The sequence below is a fragment of the Ambystoma mexicanum genome, chromosome 9 (genome assembly GCF_040938575.1).
Source record: "Ambystoma mexicanum isolate Mex_15411 chromosome 9, UKY_AmexF1_1, whole genome shotgun sequence".
NCBI classification, from domain to species: domain Eukaryota; kingdom Metazoa; phylum Chordata; class Amphibia; order Caudata; family Ambystomatidae; genus Ambystoma; species Ambystoma mexicanum.
Genome location: NC_090931.1, coordinates 199634429 through 199659861, shown reverse-complemented (window position 1 = coordinate 199659861; position 25433 = coordinate 199634429). Strand labels below are relative to the sequence as shown.

The 25433-nt window shown below is 47.9% G+C and overlaps 1 protein-coding gene across 4 annotated transcripts in view; it reads right to left on the bottom strand.

Moving 5' to 3' along the window:
* Positions 1-25433, bottom strand: part of SIK3 (SIK family kinase 3) — a 2024801-nt gene that overhangs the window by 362728 nt on the left and 1636640 nt on the right. For all 4 annotated transcript variants that reach the window (XM_069614493.1, XM_069614491.1, XM_069614492.1 and 1 more), the window contains 2 exons: positions 20852-20952; positions 20154-20263 (listed from right to left, as the gene is read on the bottom strand). In XM_069614493.1, coding sequence (XP_069470594.1) covers positions 20154-20263; positions 20852-20952 — 211 coding nt within the window. The remainder of the gene's footprint in view (positions 1-20153; positions 20264-20851; positions 20953-25433) is intronic.

Sequence of the window (25433 nt, the reverse complement as noted above, 5' to 3'; positions counted from 1 at the left end):
GGCTCTACCCTCTGCGGAAATCCGAGCTAATTGGCCCTTTAACGGTTCAGGAGCAGAGGCAATGAGAGCCGCGACTTCTTCCTACTGATGGCAGTTGTAGCTGGCCAACAGGGTGGTGGAGTTAGCAATCCTTGCTTGATAGGCGGACGTTGAGGCTACCTTCCTGCCGAAACCGTATAGTTTTTTGCTCTCCTTGTCGGGAGGAGCTTCTGACGAAGACAAGGGTGTTCCAGCCCTCTTACGAGTGTTGGTAACAAGTAGGGAGTCTGGCTTCAGATGTCCTCTTATATAGAGAGGGTCAGACTGAGCTGCCCTGAAAAGTTTTTCAACCCTGGGATTGACTGCTCTGGTGAGGTTTGGGTTCACCAGGGACGGATCTATTCTCCGCTGAATGGATTTAAGGATAGGGATGGTCTGGGCAACCGGCCTCTTTTCTCCCACTAACTCTTCTGCGAAGTCCCTTTCCTCCTGTACACCGTGGGTGTCAATGTGAAAATGTTCTGCTGCGCAAGCGAGAACCTCATTTAGGAGGGGCTGGTTATCGACTGGGGAGTCGGTAACTGGGGCTTCGTTCTCTACCGGGGAATCTACTCTGTATGTTTCCGGGTCATCCTCTTCCTGGTCCTCATCATCCCCATAGTATCCCGTCCCGGTTTGCTCTTCTATCATATCAAACTCTTGGTCTCCACCAAAGGAAGCCTCTCCTTGATACCGAGAGTATGGTGTTGCGTAAGGTTGTACCTCGAAGGGTTCAGCCCTCATCGGGGTTTCAAACCGGGCCTTCTTACTCGGGGGGATAGGATCAGTAGAGCCGGAGGGTGTGGCCCTTTGTGGATCATACGAGAGGAAATGTTCAGGATTTTTATCATAAAAATCAGCCAAGGAAGACATTCTTGACATGACCCTATCTATGTCTTCACTGGACCATTTTTTGGGACTGGGAATGACTTTCTCAGCAAGTCTATGGGATTTATCCTGAGTAGCCTTGCTGGTTGTGGACCTATCAGCAGACCTGGACTTGTCTGTCTGTTTAGGGGGGTTGGATTGTCTCACAGGTGTGGAAGAATGTACAGGTAGTTTCTTCTGCTGTTTTCCGCCCTCCCCGTGCGTTGAAAAATGTTTTCCCTGTCCCTTAGTGGCTCCGGAGTTCTTCGACGCCTGGCGTCGAGGATCGGGAGAGGTGTCCCTGTCCTTCGAGCGTGGGGCCTCGCTGGTTTTAATTGCGGGCTCCGCCTCCTGGAGCGCGGCCTGGGGGTGGAAGTCGTCTTCGTCTTCCGACGATCGAACTTCTGTTAGCCTAGGGAGCGAGGCACTCTTGGCAAGAGTGGATGATTGCCTGGCGTCATGCGGCGATCTCGATCGAGAGCGCCCAGAGGACACCGAGTCGGACCGTTCTGTCTGTGCCTCTTTCCGAGAACTCGACGTCGTCGAGTCTCGGTTGGACTTAGTGTGTTTAGTCTGTGTAGTATGTGAAGCGCTTGCATCGCCGGGGGTCTTCCCCATAGCCGCCCTGCCGGACGACCTTCTGAGGTCGGGGACCTGCGCTCGGCTGTCTTTTGACGCCGTAATGTCCTCGCCGTCCGAAAGTACGGCGTCGCTGCCATCGCTGAAGGCGCCCTCCGATGCCATGGCCGCCTGCCATGGCGTGGTGGGCCCAACGCTTCGTCGAACGGTCCTTAAATGTCTTAGGTTTAAACCTACTACACGCTCTGCAGTTCGCTTCGGGGTGGTCCCTCGGCAAGCAGAGATTGCACGTGGCGTGCCTGTCGACCCAAGGGTATTTGCGGTTGCACTTGGGGCAGAATTGAAAAGGGGTACCCTCCATACGCACCTTGAGGCAGCGGGCTGTTAAGTGTAGGAAATATATAAGGTGTACCTATATACCAAGAGTGTAGAGTATGTACCCACCCCCCCCCCCCACTCTCCCTACTTGCAGAGCCGAGGCCAGCGGCCTACCAGGCCCGGGCCGAGGCCAGCGGCCTTCCGAGGCCCAAATCCGTCGTGCAGCAGCCAACATTCGATTTCTTCTCCAGCCGGCGTCGAGTGTCGAAGTTCGACGTTGGGGTGGGGAAGGATGTCAATAGATTATTATTTTATAATTTTAGCAAAAGTATGGCTAAGGCCAGGGGACTCCGCAAGATGCTTCCGACCAGTATGGTGGAAAAAAACAATCTGAGGATCCTAGACGCGCGAGGGATCTTGGGTACAGTGGACGTCACACTAGGGATAGTATTACTGGCACGCCCTGTGTCGACGCCCATTTTCGAGTTTCGAAAAACAAACTAATACTCCGCAGCTTCCACTAGATGTCGGCCTATGCATAGCATGTGATCTAAGCAGATTCCACAAGCCTCAGAAATATTTATATTCATACATTCCACGGCTATCAAGGAATAACTGCAAATAGGTATTACTGTAACTATTATCCCTAAGAATGTAATGTGTTGGTACTATCAACCTAAATGTATTCAATCTTTTGGTGGCCACTGGCCCTGGCCTCTAGAGTGCCCCCCTCAATGTCCTACATTTGCTTTTAGACGTGCAATTGTATTAGATACAATGGTATGTCCTAGAGATAAAGAATACTCTGGCAGTGTTGGCATCTCGAGGTCCCGTTTATGGATTTGTTACTATGGTTCCTCTAGTTCAATACCCCCGAGGACAGCCCTCCTGTTGTAAGAGGAACACCATACCCAACCAACTGAACGAAGACACACCCTCGAAAACCTCCAGACAGTACAATTTAAGAGAATTAGAAACAACTGACAGAACTAAGTCCCACTGACCCAAGACCCAACCGACCGACCGAACAAAGACAACTCCCCCACCCCCGGAAACTAGCAGACGGAACAATTGAAGATTAAAATCAACACTAGCCTGGCACAAGGCACCACAATTGGAAACTGCCCCTATAAACCACCACCCAGACCAACTCCTCCCAACTAAGACCAAAATAACCAGATGCAAAATTGGACGCAGACAAAGAGAAAAGGAACACGGTACAAATAACAGATACACAAGCTCAACCGGCCCCAGCAGAAGATGCCTTCAATACAGAACACACCCTGCGAAACAATATTATCTAAAGAACAAACCGCACAAGAGAAAAATCCTTATACCTTACACCGTACCTCACACCAACTAAAGAACCTAGCTACTCCAGCGCCACCAACATTTCCAGATGGGTAAAAAAAAACAGCATAAAAGCAGAACAAAAGAATAGGGGACCAGAGAAGAGAATGGGATGGGATGACGCCAACCCCCTTACTCCCTATATCACAAGAACAGATGGGCACTATCGATACCCACACCAAATGACAAGAGATGAAGAAACAATAGAAGTCAGCGATCCAATTATAAATCTCATAGTCCGATTCAACGACAAAGCCACCTTCACAGAACTTCTACCGCTTCGAGGCAACCTAAAAACACCCCAACTGAACACACACAAACCAAAACCGGAAACAAAAAATAAACCAAAAGACACCAAAATGATCCACTGCAATCTAATCAACGCAAGATCAATGTCCAAACAAGCCACCAAAATCTACGGCCTCTTAAGCGACGGAGGCATCGACATCCTTTTCGTAACCGAAACATGGCTAGATGACAACTACACAGTCACACACAATAACTGCCTGCCCGATACGTTCAAGTGCATCCAAATAAACAGGAAAACAGAAAGAGGTGGTGGACTAGCAATCATCCACAAGGAACACCTAGAAATTAAAGCAGAAGACCAATTAAACATCAACAAATGTGACTCCCTAATCATAAGTCTATCAACAAATCCCAGAACAAACCTGAAATCCATACCAATATACAGACCACCAACATACAATGTGGTCTTCATAGACAACTTCATAGAAGCAATCACCAACCTAGCTATCAAGCATAATTAACTGATTATCCTTGGAGACTTCAACATCTGGTTCGATGAAGAAACTACAACCTCACAAAAATGTCTTACCGGCCAACTAACAACAATGGAACTACATCAGCTGGTCAAAGGAGCAACCCACATGGCAGGACTAGACGCAATCGTCGTCCAACAGAAAACTAATTACCACAGCACCACCGATTCAGATCCTCTGGAGCAACCACCTCATCATCCCCTTCGTAATCACACTGCCTTCCCCAATAACCAGGAAACAAAACAAACTACCAATCATCATGAAATAAAACTGGAGAACCATAAAAAACACCAACTTAACGGAACAACTGAGATCACCAAACCACAAACGACCATGGGCGAAGCCGACGTAGGCACTATAACAGATAAACTTCACAACTGGATAACCACAAAAATCGACGAGATCGCAAAAGAAAACCCTTTCAATCCAGCCCGCAAAAGAGCACTGGCAAAATGGTTCGCCCCACTACTGGGCGCCATGAAAAGGAAAAAAGGAAAACTAGAACTAGAATGGAGGATTAATAAAGACTGCAGAAAAAAAATGCAAACTAACAAAATACCTGTTCATACAAAAAGGAAATGCAAAAAGCAAAAACGAAATACTAAGGCAACAGAATTCTCAAAGCACCAAACAGCCAAGAAGAACTGTTTACAATCATAAACGAAATAAAAAACCCTCCCGGCTGCAACAATACTCCAATATCATCCAAGAAATTATGCAATGACCTCGCAGACCATTTAAAAAATAAAATCATGACCATCTAACAGACCATTCAAAACAGAACATGCAACCACTAGACTGAAGACACTGACTGATGCAAGGAACACCTGAACAAACTCTGAAACTTCCTGCAGATATCAGTGGAGACTTTCATGAAACTTGTAAATCAAAGCAATAAATCTGGCTCCCCAGCAGATTCCATGCCCCCCAGAAATCTACAAATCAATCCTAGCACAAGAAACACCAATGGAATACTACAGAAACATCCTCAACCAATCCATCTGTACAGGAAGAGTGCCTCAAGCCTTCAAATCTGCATACATCAAACCACTCAAGGATACAACAGGAAACAGAGGACCTCTCCAACATCCCCTACCCAGCTAAACTCCTAGAAACAAACATATATAGAACAACCCAAGATTTCATTGAAGAACATCATCTATTAAACCAGGCACAAGCAGGCTTGAGACCGATGAGGAACAGAAACAGCACGTATTTCAATCTGGATGATCTAAAAGCAAACGCAGACGCAGACTCAAGCAACATGACCGCTCTGATACTTTTAGACCTCTCTGCAGCATTCGACACAGTTAACCATGACATTCTCTTCATGAGACGAAGAATTTGGAATCACTGACAACGCCTTACTTTGGGTCAGATCCTTCCTAACAAACAGAACAGAAACAATCTGGATGAAGCCTTACAAATCAAGACCACGAGAGTCCCACAAGGATCATCCTTCTCGCCACTACTATTCAACTTCTACCTGTCACAGCTAATTAAAATCATTGAAAGACGTGGCCTCACCTGTTACAATTACGCTGACGCAGAAATAATCTACAAAAGACAAGATAAGACAACGCAATACTAGAGAACTGTCTTCCTGAAATATACAACTCGAACTTAAACTACCTTAAACTCAACCCAGGCAAAACAGAAATAATGATCACAAAAAACGACAAAGACAACCTCTACATCCCTTGGCCAACTGAACTTGGCGAAACGTCAGCCCTATCATCGGCTGTAAAAAACCTTGGAGTCCTGATGGACAACCAACTCACTCTAGAGCTACAAGTAAACGCCCTAATCAAGGAATCTTTCCTTCTCCTGCGATCGGTTAAAAGGATCCTACCATTCCTCTCATTCACCAACAAAACAACTGCAGTCATCGCCCTCATGTCCAGACTAGACTATGCCAACAGCCTATATCTAGGCTTGCCTTAACGACTCCTAAATAAACTCCAACGCATACAAAATGCAGTGGCCAGACTGTTCCTTAAACTACCTAGAAGAGAACACATTACACCAGTGCTGAAAACGCTACACTGGCTACCCATCAAACAATGGATCAAGTTCAAATCAATGTGCATAACCCACAGAGATGCACGACCAAGGTGCAGAGTTCCTCAGAAGAAAACTAAACGTACATCACACTGCAAGGCCACTCAGATCCAGCAGCGACATCTGTTTGGAACCCAAATCATATAACTAGAGAAAACTGGAGGATCCTCTTTCTCATCTCGCTCCAAAAACTTCGAACAAACTGCCAAAAAACATACAGAACACAAGCGATCACCTACAATTCAGGAAACTCCTCAAATAATGACTCTTCACCCCATAACCAGAAAGAATGATAAGAACATACACAGAGGAACTAGGCTGAGAGAAGAACTTACCCTGACTCCCTAAATCATCAACCATTTTAACATATCCACTTATCCAACAAACCACACTGATTCATTCCAAGGAACTCCCCAGATCAAATCGGAAGGGAGCGCAAGGTATGACCCAGCAATAGCACCTCGCATCTCGAGGGCACAGGCAGCAATTGGACCCCCAACAGTAACAGATAAGAAGGAGCGGGGAATGATAATATTATAACTCCTCTACATAAGCAGGTATTATACTCACCCATGGGCATACTAGGGTCAATAACTTAGCTGGAGGCCAGCCTCACCCCACGGCCCTAAAACTAGACAGTCAGGAAAGGGGAGAGAAGTCTAAACCACCCAATTAACTATCGACAGTATGTAGATAGAAATGAGCTGGTTAATGATAATATAATACCAACATCGAACTAGGGGATAATGAAAGCCGAACCTGGGGTACCAAGCCAATTTAATCTGCTGGAACCAGACACGGTATCACCACAGAAACTAGACAATCAGTAAACTTAGATGAAGAATATACCAACCCAGTATGACAACCCGATACATAAACTAGACTACAGTGACTATGAGACATACAACCCACTAACCAAAACCTCAAATTTCTACATACTTAATTCACACAAAAACCCACACACCCACATCTTTCACAGCAAACCGGACAGACTTCACCACACCGCAACAACAATCAACACATAGATCACAACAACACACGTGGACCCGCTCCAATCCTATATGCACAACCAAGCTCAGTGCACGGTGAAAACAAAACTGAAGCTGCCAACAGTACATCACCTCTCACTTTCCTATGCCCTCTTCACCCACTAACCCACCCCCCCACCGTTTGTTTACAGATCCGCCTGAGCACCTGGAGACCAACTCCGTTGGTGACGGTGCTCTATATAAATACCTTTAACATTAGTATTTCCACCCCTTTTGACTATATGTATTGTGCTTCTCACCAAATAGTGGGCTTTTATTTTAGTACAGGAGTGGCTTACATCTTAATTGACAGTTACTGTTTTTATAGGTGGACTGCGTAGTATTATTTGGGGTTATGTCTGACTTAAGTACATATTTGAAGAATACATCTAAATACCAGTGATGTGTTTTCTCTTTGGTAAAGAGTGTGGACTAACCATACTTGACCATCAGCCCTGCTCACTAAGTTAAAGCAGAGTGCTATGTCACAGCTTCTAGCCTTCGAAAGGTCTTGTCTTTCCTTCTGTTTGGAACACAGTCCCACATTAAGGTTAGGTGGTTACACAGCCATCACCAGAGTGCTGTGCAAAAAACTCCCTAACCGATTGCATGGGTGCTAAATGCATATCTCTAGCACTACCCTTAACTGGCTGTGATCAGTGGATCTCTAACCTAGGACCCACCCCCAAGGTCTTCCCTTGTGTAGTGAAATTGTGACTGTCCTCTTTGTTTTGTCCCTATACCCTTTTCTACAGTGTGCTTTTAAAACGCATCTCTTATTTACTTGTTGGCTGTGGTTTCTGAGAACACTGGGACTTGTCTGTCACAGTGCGTTGCTACCTTTTTTCTAATGACCTTACTGTTATGTTTTGTTGTCTTAAACCACTCACTACCACCATTTGGGCTGGTCTCCACGCACTCATGAAGTTCAGCAAGAAATGAGGATAGGATAAGTTCAGAAATGACAAGTTACTTACCATAGTGACTAACGTACTCTTAGCCCTTAGTCCCCATTCCTCCATACTGCATGGGTGTCCCTTCCGAGCGACAGGAGACAGACCTTTTTCACCAGAAAACCTTCTTCCCCTTTGAATTCAGAGGCACGCGGGGCTGCGCTACCCTGACTCCGCCCACCGGCGCCACTCCTCAGTCCCCATTGACTCGTCGACAATATTTATCATTGCCTAATGACACCAGTATTATTAAGAGTATGTTAGTCACTACGGTGAATAACCTGTAATTACTCTTATGTCCCGTCCCCTTTCCTCCATACTGCATGGGCGATTGCAACTGAATGTAGCCCCAGGGTGGAGAGGAGACCCTCCTTAAGCAAACAAGTTCCTCAGAACTGCCTGTCCGAAGGCCGCATCTGACTTAGAGCCGGCGTCCAGACAGTAATGCTTACAGAAAGCTGAAGGGGTGGCCCAGGTGGCCGCCTTGCTTATGACTTGCCACAGAACTTGCCGCCGGAATGCTATGGCCATGGCCTTGGCTCGGACCACGTGAGCGTGCATGTTGGTTGGCAGCGGCATGCGCTGCCCCTCATAGGCCTCTTTGAAGGCAGCAACCATCCAGTGTGCAATAGAAGCCTTGGATGCCTGTTAACCTGGGACTGCAGCCTCCAAAGGTCACAAAAAGGGCGTCCAACCTGTGGAAGCCCTTGGGTCCTGTCCAGATAGAATTTCAGAGCACGTCTGACATCCAGACAGTGCAAGACACTGAGTCTCGTCCTTGGGGTCAGCGAAGAATGTAGGTAAAACCACTTCCTCGTTTAGATGGAAAGCAGAGGGTACCTTAGGTAGGAACGCTGGTTGAGTCTGCAGGACCACCTTATCCCTGTGGAAAGTGGTATAAGGTTCCGATGCCACCAGAGCCTGGATCTTGCCGATTCTGCGAGTGGAGGAGAGTCCTACTAGCAGAGCTGTCTGAAAGGTGACCAGCCTGATATCCGAGGATGCCATTGGCTCGAATGGTTTGTGTGCCAAGGCACCCAACACTACATTGAGGTCCCACACGGGGTGTGGCTTCTTGATAGGTGGGTAAAACCTGGACAAGCCCGCCAGATGTTTGACTATCAGGTTGGTAGAGAAGGCCTCCTTCCAAATTTCTGTAGGCCCCTATGGCTGCCAGATAGGCGCGACATGTGTCCACCTGTACGCCTGAGCGCGCAGGTGTGCCGAGAAGAAGAGCACACCATCCAGCATGCACATCAGGGGGTCGATCACCTTAGAGTCCGCCCAGTGACAGAACCCGCTCCATTTACTCTTACATTGGCGCCTGGTGGCCTTGCTCCTAGTGCCCTGGATGATCTCCAGTTTAGCCTGTGATAGGCTCAGGTGCTTGAGGGTGATCATCTCAGGAGCCATGCTGCGAGGGCTAACTTCTGAGAAGCGGGGTGGAGAACCCTGCCCCCCCTGCTGGGACAGGTCGTGTTCTGGACCCAGCGGAAGGTGAACGGGTGGTCTGTCCGTAAGGCTGAGCAATTCGGAGAACCATGGTCTCGCCGGCCACAAAGGAGCCAAGGTGACAAGCTTCCTTTATCGTGCGGAGTACCCTGGGAATTAGAGGTGTGGGAGGAAAGACATAGGCTGTCATGCCTTCCCACTGAATCTGCAAAGCGTCACCCAGGGAGCCGGGGCCCGTCCCTGCCAAGACGCTAACTTCCTGTTCTTCCATGAGGCAAATAGATCCACCCGAGGATGGCACCATGTGTTGAAGACCACCTGCAGCACCTGGTCATTCTATTACCACTCGTAATTATCTGCTGAGCCTGTCCGCTTCCAAGTTGGCCTCCCCCGGGAGGTGGACTGCGAGGTAGATGCCTTTTTCCAGGGCCCATTCCCACATGCTGATGACTAGGTTGCACACGGCAGGGGACCTGGTACCCCCCCCCTGCTTGTGACATAGTACATGCTGGTGGAGTTGTCAGACTGGATCAGGACGGTCCTGCCCCAATGAGCCGAAGGAAGGCTCTGAGGGCTAGCCAGATAGCCCTGAGCTCCAGCCATTTGATTCGTGACATCTGCTCCTGCCAGGTCCAGACTCTGTGGATGCTGTGGCTGTCCAGAGTGGCTCCCCAGCATTCCAGGGAGGAGTCCGTAGTGATGGTGACTTGCGGGTGCGGTTGACGGAAAGGCTTCCCTGTCCGCAGGTTGCAGTCCCTGGACCACCACGTGAAGTCCGAGTGGAGAGACGGCGGTAAGCTGACCAGCTCCGCTTGGAAGCCCTTCTCCGGATTACATGAGGCTGCGAAGTGCAGCTGTAGTCGCCTGATCTAGAGTCTCGTCTGTGGCACGGCCAGAAGGACCGCTGCCATGATACCCAGTAAGTGTTGGTACCAACAAGCCAAGGTCACTGCCCTGCTAAGGAAGTGCGCCGTGGCCCTCTTGATGCCTATAATTTTGTCCTCTGAGGGTAATACCTTCTAGGAACACGTGTCCAAGAGGAGACCCAGGAAGGTGAGGCTCTGCGTGGGCTGCAGCCGAGTCTTCTTGAGGTTGAAAGTAAACCCCAGGTCATGGAAAGCGTGGCAGAATTGTGGGCAACTCCCTCCGGCGATCTCTTCCTGATGAGCCAGTCGTCCAGGTATGGATAGACATGGCGGCCCTGGGCCCTGAGGAGGGCCCTTGAGGCCAAAGGGTAGCACCTTGTACTGGAAATGACAGCCCATGATCCTGAAGCGTGGGAAGGAGCGATCTGGCTGCCAAATCGGGACGTGTAAGTAGGCGTCCTTCATATCCAGAGAACACATCCAATCTTGCTTGTCTAGTGTCTCTGCAAGGAGTGCTGGTGTAACCATGCTGAGTTGTTGAAGAGGGGGAGAGAGAGGTTGAGGGTGGATAGGTCCAACACAACTCTCAGGCCAGCCTGGTTCTTCTTTTGTATGGCGAAAATCCTGGAATAGAACCCTAATCCTCACTGGGAGGCTGGTACTTCTTCCACTGCATGGCTCTCGACCAGCAGCCGGATAGCCGCCCACAGAGTTGCCATCCCTATCTGTGGGAGGGAAGGAGGGAGGAAAGGTAGGCATCGGTAGGCGGTACCCCGTGGATACTACAGATATGATCCAGGGGTCCGCAAGGTTCTGGCACCAGAAATGCACGCGAGAGGCAAGCCTGCCACCACTGGAGACAGGATGGGGACTGGAAGAAGACTTTGCCCCCCCCCCCTTTGTTGCTTGCGCCGGTGCTGCCTGGGTGAGCGGTCAGGTTGTCTCAACCTCCGTTCCTGGAACCCGCCTAACGCCCGCCCCTTGTCGGAGCGTTGATGCGGCTAGTTGTAAAGCCTTGGGCGTGGCCTTCGTCAGGATAAAGATTTTGCAGTCTGTGAGCTATTCTTTTTATCAAATTCCTCATCGCTGGTAGTGAAAGAGGCCTCGAACGGAAGGTCCGACGCGCGATCCTGGACGTGAGGGTTAAACTTAGTAGCCCGAAACCAGGCCGTCCTTCTCATGTCCGTGGCGATGCAGATGGCCCGGCCAGAGGTATCAATGTGGGACACAGTGGACTCCATGATGTCCTGCGCAACCAGCCTGGCTTCTCTTAGACCCGCCTTGAAGTGTACCTGACTCTGCACCAGAAGTTCCGGGAGGAAATCCACTATTTTCCATCAAAGTCTCTTGTTAGCATCTGCTAGAATGGCATCCACAATGGCCTCAAGCAGGTGCAGGGAGGCGGAGTACAGCTTCTTCCCGTACGCCTCCAAGATCTTCTCCTCCTTGCCTAGCAGAGCCAAAGATGACTGAGGCTTAGAGTAGAGTGATGCTGCAGCAATCACTGAAGAGTGTGGTTGAGAGTGCGCCGAGAACAAGAGTGTATCCCCCTCCATCTGTCTATACTTGGCATCGAGGCGGCGATTGACAGGTTCGGCTGAGTGTGGCTTGAGCCACCCCTTCTTGGCCAGTGCCATATCGTCCTTCTGCATCGGGATCCCAGACTTGGTAGAGGGTCTTAGGGTGAGGACTTCTGCCAAGACCCTCTCCTCGGCTGCTCCATATCGGGTTGAGGAAGGCCCAAATATTCTGCCAAACCTGTAAACCTATTGTGGAAGGCCTTTGCACACACCGGCGTATCAGGATCTCCCCACACCCCCCTGTCTGTGTCCACCAGAGTGTCGGGCTGGTCGGAAGCGGGTAGAAGGGTGCTGAGTGCCGTTGGCTGCGGTGTGGAGACCGGCACCTGCGGCTGGTCCGGGACCACCTGAGCTGTGGGAGGGAGAGGAGCCGGAATCGCAGGACACCAGCAGGGGCAGCGGGGGTTGCGCTGGGGCTTGTGGATCCAGAGCCAGGGGAGGAATGACTATGGACGCTGATGGAGTAACCGGAGGGAGCACGTCCCTGACAGAATCCTGTAGGACAGCCCCCATCTGGGGGGTTCGCATCAGTGCCAAAAACCTTTCAAAGAACCCGTCTTTGGAGGCAGAAGAGGAGGCAGGAGATATTGACGGAGTGGCTGGGGGGCAGTGGGGCCCTAGCGCACTCTTCCTACGTTGCAGATGAAACCTGCCCTGCGCCGCTGATTGATAAACTGTAGGCCACGTACCTGGTTGACACCAGTCCCACCTTGAAACTCGTTCAACCGCCGCTCTGTTCCTAGGAGCGGCATCGGGCGAGCAGCTACGTTGTCTGGCACGGCGGCCATTTTGTCGAGCTGCATTCCAAAGTCGTGGTGCATGGCTCCCTGGACCCTGCCTCTTCCAAGACCCTTGGGAGTGGAGCATGAGGTCTACCCGGCACCTCAGGTCTAGGTCTGGAAGGGGTATTGCCCTCTGCATTGTCACCGATAGTGCTGTGTGCAGGCGCCCCCTCAGACATAGAGCCGGTACTAGGGCGTTGGCCCTCGGGTGTACACCTGGTAAAAGAACCTTGTGGTCCCTCAGCACTGATTCCGGAAGGATCGGACGACCCTTCAGCTGTGTGGCCAATAGCTGGATTTGCCTCTGTGTGTGTGGTGGTACAAGAACCAGAAAGGTTCCTCCCGCTTGGGCGTTTCTTTGGTAAGGAGTCGCCCTTACAGGGTGCAATTGAAAATAGCGGCCCTCCTTTGGGCTCAATCTCGGTTTAACAAACTCCTTCAAGTCCTCTGGAGGCAACCCTTCTAAGAGCTCCAAAGAGCACCTTGCAGGCTGGACACATGCTGAAGCCTGCTGAAGTCTACATGCGCCGGGGAGGAGCGTGATGCTTGAGGACCAAGTCCCTGGATGACAAATAAAGACAAAAAGATACAAGAATCCGGGACAGAGCGCGTGGAATTACATGGCAGGGGCACAAACAGGAGCGCTAGTGAAATCCCCCCATTCCTGTCCACGTGGAAAAGGAGACTGAGGAGTGGCACCAGTAGGCCGAGTCAGGGTAGCGCATGCTCCCAGGACCGCACCCCAGCGCGCCTCTGAATTCAAAGGGGAAGAAGGTTTTTCTGATGAAAAAGTTTCTGTCTCCCATCCCTAGGAAGGGACGCCGATGCAGCAAGGAGAAAAGGGGACGGGACGTAAGAGTACCAGGAGAAACTAGCGTCTGTGTGTTGGCTTGCAAATTAGTTGATTGCGTGAACTGGCTTTTTTTATCCGTAACTGAGTCCCAATGTCTGGGCTGCTTGTTGTGTACAAATGTTTGTTTTGTTGGGTGTGTGTGTTATCTGTGTAGTTTGGTTGGCAGTTTTGATTGTGCGCACTGGTTTGTTTTATCCAGAAGGCGAAGGTCCATTGTCAGGGTTATGTTTTGTGTGTGGGCTTGTGTTGTGTGTGTTTCATGTGTAATTTGGCTGGTGTTTATGGTTGTGCGCACTCGCTTGTTGTATCCGTAAGGGTATGGCCCAGTGTCTCAGATTGTTTGTTGTAAGTGAATGTTAGTTATGCTGGGTGTGTGTTTGTGTTTAGATAGGCTAGCCCATAGGCACATATAGTAATTGGAGGTATGCTGGATGGGAACAGGAGGGGGGTGGTTAGTATATTGGCTGCTCTCAAAGTTCTTCCAAGTACGTCCTCGGAGCTCATCCCAGTGCGACTCAATGGTACCCCCCAAATCATTCCAAGTGCGATACACTGGCCGCCAGCACCCCTCCTCCAACCTCAACACACTAGCTACAACCACAATTCCTCTAAGTGCAATACATTGGCTACTCTCACTGGCCAGTCTCTGTGCAGCAAGAATTGCTAGGTTTCAAAGTTTGCTTCCGAGTACAGCAAGATTAAGCAGCTGTGAAGCATGGCTAATATTCACTGTTCTGTCAACACATTGTCTGCCCCTCAAATATGTGCGGCACATTTCCAACCCCCAAATGTACAGCTAAGTGCAATACATTTCCTAACCCCAGAATCCAGCTACACGCAATACATTTCCTACTCCCACAATGTAATGCAACTGATATTTATAAAGCGCAAACGTTCACCCAAGGGCATCTTGGCGCTCCTGCTGGATAGGAGAGAACTCATTTAGAACAGACGGTCTTCAGAAGTCTATGGAAAGCAGAGTGTGGAACAGTAGTCCTAGATGGTGGCGGGAGAGTGTTCCAGAGAACGGCAGCCGTCAACGAGAACGAATAGCCCCAATGCAGCAGTATTTCACCGTAGGGACCGAGATAAGGCGCCATTAGCCGAGCGCAGTGCCTGAATGGGAATATACGGCCTGAATTTAGCCTGGAGATATTCCACACCCTGGTTGTAAAAGGCACGATGAACTAAACAAAGGGCCTTGAACTGAATCCGCTAAGCAACAGGGAGCCAATGGAGATCCCTAAGAATGGGAGAGATGTGAGCATGACAGGGAGTGGTCGTAGCCAGACATGCTGCTGAGTTCTGGAAGACCTGGAGCCGCTGGATAGTGTAAGTAGGCTGAGTCAGAAACATTGAGTAGCAATAGTCGATCGCCAATATCACCAAGGTCTGAAACCACACGCGCCCAGTGAGGAACAAGTATTAAAGTTAACACTCAACGCAGAAGTTTGAGTTGGAAGTAGCCCCGTAGACAAACTCAGCCCACCTGATATTCCATAGAGAGAGGAGGTAAGCTTGACCCTGAAGGTACTTGAATGGAGATGGACAAAGGCCAAGAGAAGGAGACCAGAAGCCAGTAGTCAAAGGGCCAAAGCAGAAGAAGGGCCCACCACCAGCACCTCAGTCTTGTCCTCATTCAACTTGAGTCAGTTGTCCCGCATCCAGTCTCCCACGGCTTCCAAACTGGTCCGAAGCCTAGCTGCTGTTTCCTGGATGGACAAGTCAAGCCGGACCAGAATCTGAGTGTCATCGGCATAGGAGTAGCAGTGGAAGCCGTGAGAGAAGATTATCTTGGTCAGAGGTTCAATGTATACATTGAACACGACCGGGGGAAACAGAGGACCCTGGAACACCACACGTGATGACCGTTGCAGAGAACAGAAAAGGTGGAAGAGAAAAGAGCTTGGCAGCGGTCAGTAAGAAAAGACAAAAACCAAGCCAGGATGGTGCCTGAGAGGCCTGCCCCCACCAGGCGACCCAGCAGGACCCCATAGTCGATGGTGTCAAACGAGTAACAGCAATGTGCAGACACCACCTCATCCAATGACCGAGCCAGATTGTCCAAGACAGAGACCAAGACACTCGCTCTCAGTCGCCACGGCTTGGCCGGAACCCATTTTGTGAGGAGTGAAAAAAAGAGGATTGTTCCGAGATAAGTAAAGGACAGACCAAACGCTCCATAAGCTTCATACGAAAAGGTAACAAAGAAATATGCCGGAAATTTGAAGAAAAAAAAACAGAAGAATCGAGAGAAGGCTTTTTCAACAGCGGGATCACTTATGCGTGTTTCAAAGAGGTGGGGATAACTCAAGTGTGAAATGACAGGTTAACAGCAATCTGTTTGAGTGTGATGTACAGATAACTCCCAATACTTCCATCTGACTAGGGGGTGAAGCAGGTAATTTACAGTGTTCTGATATGATGGTGGTAATGATTTTAATTGAGCACAGTTATGGCTGTGCTCACCGAGGGGGGGCGGAGGGTGCATAGCTTTTTATACCTGCAACATCCTATTGAGCAAAACAAAGATGCTAAAACATTGGAAAAAGATTTCACTTTCTTATAGGGAAATCATTTATTTTAACATGACCTAATGCGCTCATGTTTAACCAACTCCATAATAACCAAGTTTTCAATTTAAATGCTTAATTTAGGAAGACAACCTCATTTAAAAAATTAAAAACACTCATTTTATGTATTAAGTTTGTCTATTTATTTTACTCACCACTAAAGTAATGTTTCTTTCTTCACCACAAACTACAAACCATGTATTTCTATTAGCACTATGTGCTAATAGCCTTATAGACCTCGGGATGGTTCATTATCGCTTGGGATACTGACCTTTCCCCCAACTCATTGCTCTCTGCCTCGCCTCAGGCCAGAACTTGGTGGTGGGTCATTATAACGCATTAATTACCCCTTCCTCGGTCTATAATGATATATTATGGTTTGCCTGTGAGGGGAGATTTCCTAAAGTCCTGCCAGCAGTAAGATTTTAGTAAGGCTATCTCCGTGGTTTGTAGATCGCCAACTCTTAGTATCAGTCTGCACTAGCTCAGGGCCTTGGTAGTGTGGCAGAGCACTCAGGCTGATCTTAAGAGGAAGATTTGAGCTGTATGCAAGTACTCTGAATCTTAGCTAGACAGGCACAAAGGAGCACTTGTACATATTTATATAAAAGTTATATATGTACACCAGAATCACTTTAAATACTTCGGACGTTAACGGTAGAACACTTAGGAATACTAGAGAATACACTTCAAAAGGGCACTTTGTTTGTTTGCGGTTACATTTGTAGCAACATTAGAAAGGGAAAAGGCAAGGTTATCGTATTATCGTTAATTGTGCATTCATGCAGTTTTCAACAGGTCATACAGTAATGCATTTACTCTGCCAACACATATAGGAAAGTCACTTAACGGGAGGAAAGTAAGAGGCTAGTGCAACAAGAGCTTAGTTCAAAGTTCTAGAGACGGTTTCTTTGCCTGGCAAGTCTTTTAAGTCCAAATACACAACCCTAGCACGCAACCCTAGCTAAAGGCAGAGAGGGCTTGAAGTCTTGAAAAACAGCGAAAAATGAACATTTCCTGCAGATTTCTTCCAGTGTCTAAAGTTATTGAAGCAGCAAGTTAGTAACTAACAAAGGAGACCTAAAAAGGGACATGAAAAGGCGACCCAAGCACCAGCTTGGGTCAGAAGTAAGAGGGGGTTGCCCTGGACACCTCTGTGTGTACTCCAACGCTCTGGAGAGACTTCTTTTAATCAGGTAAGCAATACTTTTCCCCCCACCGTACCTTTGGTTTGAAGAAAGTTTTGATGTTGGCTCCACCGTGATGTGGCAGCTCTGGACACGACCTCCAGATTCCTTGGTCTGGTGACGAAACGCAGTACAATGGACGGTGTACTTCAGCAGCAGTCTCGAGGGAGGACCTGAAGCACGACTTGCAGCAACTTCTTGGTTGACTCTGCAGTAATGGCGCCTTTTCAGCAGCACCAACAAAGGACACAGTTCACCCAGTCAATATTCTTTGCTTCCTGCAGTCCCCCACTCTTGTGAGGAGGGTCAGGTTGAGTTGGATCAGGATCTCTGCAGTGTCCTTACGGTTTCAGCAAAGATCTGGACAGACTCAGACGTTCCACACCGATGCACCCAAGTCTCCCGGTATTGGGGTTCCACAGCTCAGAAGGTGCCCCCTTTCAAAATTCGTCTTGAGACGGGTTGTTCCCACCAGCCAAAGGGAAGAAGTGCTCTTCGGAGCTCCTGTGTCGCATAGAAAACAGGGTCAGGACAGCAATGGCCGCTTCACGGTCTTGCAAAGGGTCTGCAGGCGGCTCTGGTCGACGTCTTCTTCGGTTACTTCTTCTTCGGTTACTTCTGTTTCCTGTGGTCGACTTGCTTTACACTCCAGAAGCCTCACCTTTTATACAGTTCCAGCACACAATCCTCTGCAATTTACAGAAAGGTGCATTTAGCTGTCCAATCAGGACAGCCAGAAACCCTGTGGGAGTTGGTGGGGCTGGAACTATTCAGGCACTCTGGCAGATAAAGGACAGGTGGTTGGAAGACTCCTCCCCCACTTCCTGCCTGCCCAGACACTCTGGAGCCTAGGTGTGGATACCTACTTGTTCCCGCCAACGGCAAAAAACACACACACACACCCCCACCCCCACCCCCCCCCTCCCAGAATGGTACAAGAAGGGCTAACAAGGACCAACCATGCTAGTAGTGGCGAATAAAGAAGGGAGGCCCCAAGTTGGTACTTGGGTGCCCCTATTGTGCACTACCGAGGTAATGGACATAGCCTGCAATATAACAAACACACAATAGTTGGTAGAAAACGTCCACTGCCACCCGCCATAACTAGGTGATTGTCTATGTGACTAAAAAGTCACAGGAGCAGAGAGAAGGGGGATACTAAGTACCCCTTTGGCACTACACTGAAGGTGGTGTGTGCCAATCACTCAGACTATAGAATTTGGGGAGAGATACTAAGTATGTAGTTACTTGGGAATATAGAAAAATAATCTTAAAGGAGGTCCCCAAGGGTCCCTAGCAACACTGCCCATAAGGAGCTGTGTGCTGCAGTAGTAAAACACAGATGCCTTTAAGAGCTATGGAGCAGACAGACTCCATAGTTCAGGTAGAATACAAAGAATAGAGTTCCAAATGACCGAGCCCACAATGAATGAATGAGTGGAAAAAGGATCCACTCATTCAGGATTGAAAGAAAAAGGTCCTGAAGTCCAGCAAAAAGTGCAGTGGTTGTCGCTAGGAGAGGGGATGAAGCACAATAATGATACATCTCCCCAACACCTGTGTGGTTTAATACTTTGACCTCCCTTGTATACCAGTTGAGTGGGGTAATAATTCCTTGTAGCATTGCTCTAATACACACAGTGCGAGGTAGAAAGGGAACACGGTTTACCCCATGTTTTGGGCAATAATTTCATGACTATGTGCATGTACCTGTGGTAAGGAATCCCTCATCTCCAACCTCTTTTAGCATAAGTGTACTATTCTGATAATGGCTTTAAGTGAGGCTCATCTAATGCTCTTTATCGTTTTACAAATATACTACTTAGCTCTTGTATGTTGCCTGGTACTTATTTTAGATTCAAGTTACTTAGGAGTAATAACTATGATAAAAAGCATGTATTTTTTTCAATATCTGTGCAGTGTCCCCTCTAGTGCAATTTATCGGGCCTAACTTTGTGCTTCAGTGTCCACTCAGAATAAATGTGCTCATCACCTTGGTTGAACGTTGATTGCGCTCAGAGGCTTTTTTTTTGCAATCATTAGTGGAAAATAAACGTCAACCACTATCTGCCACACAACAGTGTCCCTGGGTGGGCCTTGAGAAAAACAAACTCATGCAAGGGGAGCAAACACAAAACTAAAACATCGTGGGCATTAACACAAGCAAACACATGGCAATGCACGTTCAAAGTAATAAGACATGTGAAAACTTAAAATACTGCCATATTTGTAATTTTAAAAAACACACCACCAAGGCCGATCTTTAAAAGAATACATCTTTACAAACAGACCAAGGGTGGCTCTACTGAACAAGCAAGAAATTATTCTGATGGCTTCCAGCTAAATGAGTGGAGTCCCGGAAAAGTAATGTCCAGAGTAAATAATACATTACTTGTATATATGTAATGTGTGTGCGTTTAACCCTAAAATCCATCACAATGAGGTCTAAGTTGCAAGAGCAGCAAACCCTTGTGCCTGCCCTCTTTCTATACGTTCCTGCCAACTTATCTTTCTAAAACTGGTTCAGCCTGAGGTCACTGTATGGATTTTTGGCAGATAATCACTTAGTTTAGACACAATAGGCAGATTGGTTTTTGATCCATGGTCTTAGTACTGTGCTTGTCTACTTATAAAGCGTTTGTAGAAACTTAAAATAATCCTCTCTTAAACAAGACTACCTTATGTCTGGTGAGTTCTAAAGCATATGATCACGCAATACTTATGCATTGGTATTGTGCAAATTGCCAATTAGCAAACCATTGGAAGGGTTACTGAGTTGCCCGTTCCTTCCCGGCCCCATATATACATGAACTACTCCACAGTTTTGAGGACCCCGTCCTACTTTGATTTAACAATCCAATAGTTAAGAACGAATGCTAGTCTGAAGACATGTCAAAAACTTACCATGATTCTGCAGCATGGTGCTGGTGACGGGGGGAGGGCTGCTATTTGGCTGGCGAAAGAGATGATTGCTGGGGTGGGTTGGAGGTGGACTAGACGGCTGAATTCGTAACCTAGATTAGAGCAGAATAGAAATGGGGAAGCAAATGATGAAGGCCCAGCTTGGTAGGTGTAAATAGCTTATCGTTGTGTCCCAACGTACATGGTTCGGATAAAAATGTCACACAGTCCAAGAATACAAAGCATCAGTAAATACAAAAAAAGTGTTGGACCTCAATAAACAAAATGATTTATAATATTACTTCTGAATTTGAAATCTTTTACTTCGGAATGTGTTTTGTGACAAAAATCACAGTGCTGGGTAAAATAAGTTAGAGCAAATGGATGAGGAAGTGTGACGTGTAGTAGCCTAAAGTGAAGAAAGGGAAGATGAGTGAAAAACAGACTGATGGAGTGACGGGTCAGCATGGTGCAAGTCTAGCTGAAAGGGCAGGTCAGTTTTGACAGAGGACTCTTATTACTGGCGCTCGCCCAACATGTAGCCAAGCGTGCGCAAGAACGATTATCCAGTTCTGGTAGTGATGCTTGCCGAAAAATGCAGAAATGCGTTGTAAGAGAGATGCTTGATCTTGCAGAGCTATCACTTATTCACAGACATCTCACTGAAAACTTAGAAGAAAGCACTGTGAAAGGTCGTTTACCTCTGTAGCTGGTGAGTAAGGAGCGCTGGCTGGTTTTCACAGGTTTGCCCCATCGAAGGAGCTTGAAGGGGAGGGGAAGGCTGTGCTGGTCGGATACAGTCCTGTTTCAAGAATGACAAAGGTTAATAAACCACACATTCTAGGAGGCATATTGCACTGTAGTCACAGTAAAAACAGACAACTACCGCTCCCCCTCCCCTCTCATGGAACTTACAAAAATTCTGAATCATTGCTGCATTATCTCACGCACCGATACTATCCCCTGTTCCCTGGGATGTCCCAAGAGTATGGAGGAAAGAGGGCAGGATGTAAATGCATCATTCCTGATTACACACAGCAACAATAGGGTTTGGAATTTGTATCAAGGGTCCAACCATTTTAGGAGCCAGGCATTAGATGCATATATAAGAGGAAACAGAAGGGGAAACAGAAGCCAAAAATGGAGACAAATGAGGTGGAGGAAGAGGGTGTATACAGTCCCAGGCACAGCAGGAAAAGAGGGGAGGGGCGACAGATGGAGCAATAGAAAGGGTGTGGAGAGACGGATGTAGCGTGGGAGAGTGATTAAGGGAAGAGAGACAGCCAAGATGCGGGTAGCAAGGATAATGGGAGCAGATTTGGGAGATAGATGTAGAAAGAGTGTGGGGGCAGAGAGCTGTGGGGGACTGAGAAAACAAAATTAAGGTCTAAGCTCCAAAGAATTAATTTGACAATGGCAAAGCAGAAAATCGATGAGAGCCTTCCAAATTCCTACCTGCAGATCATACATGACTCGAATCCCTGCATCATTGTCCAGACAACTACCACAACTCTGTCACATACTGGGCATTCAATTCCACCGTATCCGTTGGAATTTAGGCCAACAATCCACTATCATGAAAACTGAAGAATATGCATATAGCTATAGAGTTGTCAAACTTCATGCAAATTCATTGGGAATTTCCTGAAAACATAGCCTGTTTGTGGCCTTGTGGTAGGAGCATATTCCCTAGCTATATTTAGTGTGGTATATATCGTAACCATAATTAGCCACAAAGAAGAAATTGCTTAAATGAAAAACGTTTAGATATCTTAAAATTATTTGTGCGACTTTGATCAGTTTAAGATGTGTATGCTTAGCACAATCTGTCATCTAGTAGTTGGGTCTGAAGTATTTCAAATTGTTTAGGTGAGGTTTTTCTTATAAGCATCACAACTGAGGACACCAACGATAGTATCCCTATATGATATCTATGCACAAACCACAGTGCTCCTCATTTTAAAAGCTATCTTCAGTTATTTATTTTTATGCCTCTGTAATTTATATTGATAGTATTAACTGTGTATGTATCTGAAAAAATACATCTATATGAAAAATACAGAAATGCAGTAAAAGCTAGATTATCTGGCACAAAACCAATGGGGCGCCAACTGTGTAAAAGAAAAAAAAGAAATGACAGATAAACAAAAGTTGGCTATCCGAGTGGTAAAGCGACAGAAACCAGAGTAGGAAGGTTGGCTAACAAACCTACTGGCATCCACTCAGTTTACTGGCATGTCATTTGGAATCTTGGTTAGCCAGATTTTCCTTAACCAGAGAGGCATTACCAGCAGTGACAGGTGCAAGGTAATAGGGTGAGTTAATAGGGTGTCAGACAAAGAAGCTTCTAATAAATTTACCCTCCCTTTATAAAACATTTTCATGTATTAAAAAAAAAAAAACGTGCACATTTGTTTTATTGTTCCATTTTGCGGGAAGGCTGGATGGGGGATACAAGTAGCAAAAATACAGTTATGGCAAGTAATATTCGTTTGTTTTGCAATGTGAAACTGTTTTCAATTCACATTGCCACTTCTCCCCAGAGGGAAGCCCTTTCTGTGAAGCTACAGAATTGCTGCCGTGACCCAATTGAAGAGAGGGTCCCAGGAATGGTCTTCATGAACCCTATGCGACTGTTAATCTGCAGAATGAAAGGTGTAACTCGCTGTTCGGCCAGTCACCAACTGCACCAATGTATCAAAGATATGATAAGGAACAAGCTACTTACCTGAAACTATTGTTCTCCAGCATGGGTCTGGCATGGATTCACATGCTCATGAATATTTCCTGTTGTGAGGCTGGGAATCCTCGGTAAAAGAAAAAAACAGTTTCACTTTCACTTATAAACTGTATTTCTCCTTTAAACAAATTACTGTCCTCTGGGTCATACTGCCCCCATCCAATGACTGTCCTCCCCCAACAACGCCCCCCCCCCCCCCCAAGTCCCGCCTCTGGTAGCCCTTCTACATAAATGCATAAAATGCATAAATAGATTGATATATATATATATATATCAATCACATTATCATTACATAAGCATGTAAAGTGGCAGTATAACCAAGAAGAGCAGCAGAGGGGACAGGGAGGGTATGCATGTGAATCCACGCCAGACCCATGCTGGAGAACAATAGTTACAGGTAAGTAACTTGTTCCTTCTCCAGCATGGGATCTGGCATGGATTCACATGATCATGAATAACGCATACACAGCAGTACAACATAACACAACCACTGGAGGTGGCAAGGCTCAACAGACGCAATTAACTGTCACCTCTTTAACAGACTCCCCTCAAGCGAACATGTTGCGTAGCACTGCTTGGCAGACTCTTGACTCCTCCCTGGAATCCCTGTCGACGCAATAGAACTTTGTGTAGGTGTGCTTAGACGTCCACGTAGCAGCCCTGCAGATGTCCAGCAGAGTCACAACAGACAGGAACGCTGTCAGTGATCGCTCGGGTGGAGTGGGCTCTCGGACGACTGGGCAGCGGTTGGTTCGCCAACTGATGACAGTGCATGATGCAGCCGGAGGGCCACCTCGAGATGGAAGCCTTACACAAGGCCTTCACATGGTTCAGAAGACCAAAGTTCACAAACAGTTGTGAAGTCTTCTGAAAACGTTTTGTGCGTGTCACGTAGAACTTTACGGCAAAGCCCTTTCAACCGGTGAGAAAGGTTTCAGGAAAAAAACAGGCAACACCAAAGGCTCGTTGAGGTGGAATTCTGATAAAACCCTGGCCATAAAAGAGGGGTGCATCCGCAGCACCACCCTCGATTCGTGCAAAGTCAAGTATGGCTGTTTGCAGGATAGGGCATGGATCTCACTTACCCTCCTGGCCGAGGTGATGGCCACCAGGAAAGCAGTTTTCCACAAGAGGAACTTGAGAGTGGCCTGATGCATAGGATCGAAATGGGTCTGCATGAGCCTCGTCAGCACCACGTTGAGGTCCCACACCGGGGCAGGAGACTTCACCGGCGGGAAAGATCAAAAAAGTTCAATGAGGAACTCCTTGAAGAGTCGATGAGACCAACGTGAAGATCTTCCGTAGACCTGGTGTAGCGTGAGATAGCCATCAGAAGTACCCACGATAGAAGCGTGTCCACCAGAAGTACCTCGATAGAGGCGTGTGCCAGTCCGGCCTTGGCCAAGGATAGCAAGTATGAAAGAACCTGTGGGGCGGTGACCCTCAGAGGGGGTAATCTTCTGAGACCGTCACCACGTAGCGAAACGCTTCTACTTGTGGCCATAGCACTTCAAAGTAGACAACGCTCTGGCCTTGGCGAGGACCTACCTGCAGACCGCAGGCAACTCATATCCTTCAAACTCTAAGGCTGCAGGAGCCACGCCCTCAGGTTCAGCAATCCTGGGTCATGGTGAAGGATTGCGCCTCTTTCTCTGGTGAAAAGATCTGGCAGCTTGACCGGAGGCGACGCCGACAGGCTAAGAAGCTCTGAATATCAAATCTGCCTCGGTCACGCCGGGCGAGGAGTATCATCCTGCATTGGCACTGTTGAGTGTGTTGATGACTCGTAGCAGGAGAGGAAATGCGTACAGAAATATCCCTCCCCACAGGAACGAGAACGCGTCCACTGGCTCCTCGGTTGGTGGAATCTGCCCTCAAACATCTGGCATTTAGAGTTTGCCGCTGCCACATACAGATCAATCTGGGGACTGCCCCACCAGGCGAAGATGCGAAGTTCCCACTCGTGGCAGGAGCACAATTCCCTGCTGAGGGAGTCTGATGGTGTTCTTGACTCCCGTTAGGCGAAGAGGGATGAGGAACCACTCTTGTACAACGGCCCAACGCCGCACGTCCTGCGCTTCCTTGGAGAGCGCTGGGGGGGGGGGAAGAGGGGGTCAAGTGCACCCCTGTTTTCTGATGTAGAACATGGTGGTGGTGTTGTCTGTGAAGATCCTCACCACCTTGCCCTTCAGAGATGGAAGGAACGACTTGAGGGCCCCGAACACTGCCCGTAGCTCCAGAATATTTATATGGACATCCTTCTCCTCCGGGAGCCACAGGCCTCTGGATTGTAGATGTCCGGTGTGGGCTGCCCACCCACTGTTAGGGAGAATTCTCTTATAAGGCTAATTTCCCAAACCTAGTGAGTTGCCCAGCAGCTTTGCTGGATTTTTGGAGTTTGTTTTTTTCTCCTGCTAAGAGTGAGACTCTTTTTCTCCCACTCTTAGGCATGATTTGAGGTATGTCTTTGACTTATTGTGTGCTTATAGGCTATGGGGTCTTGCTCCATAGGGTATCATCTGTTTTAGAGTATGTGTTACACA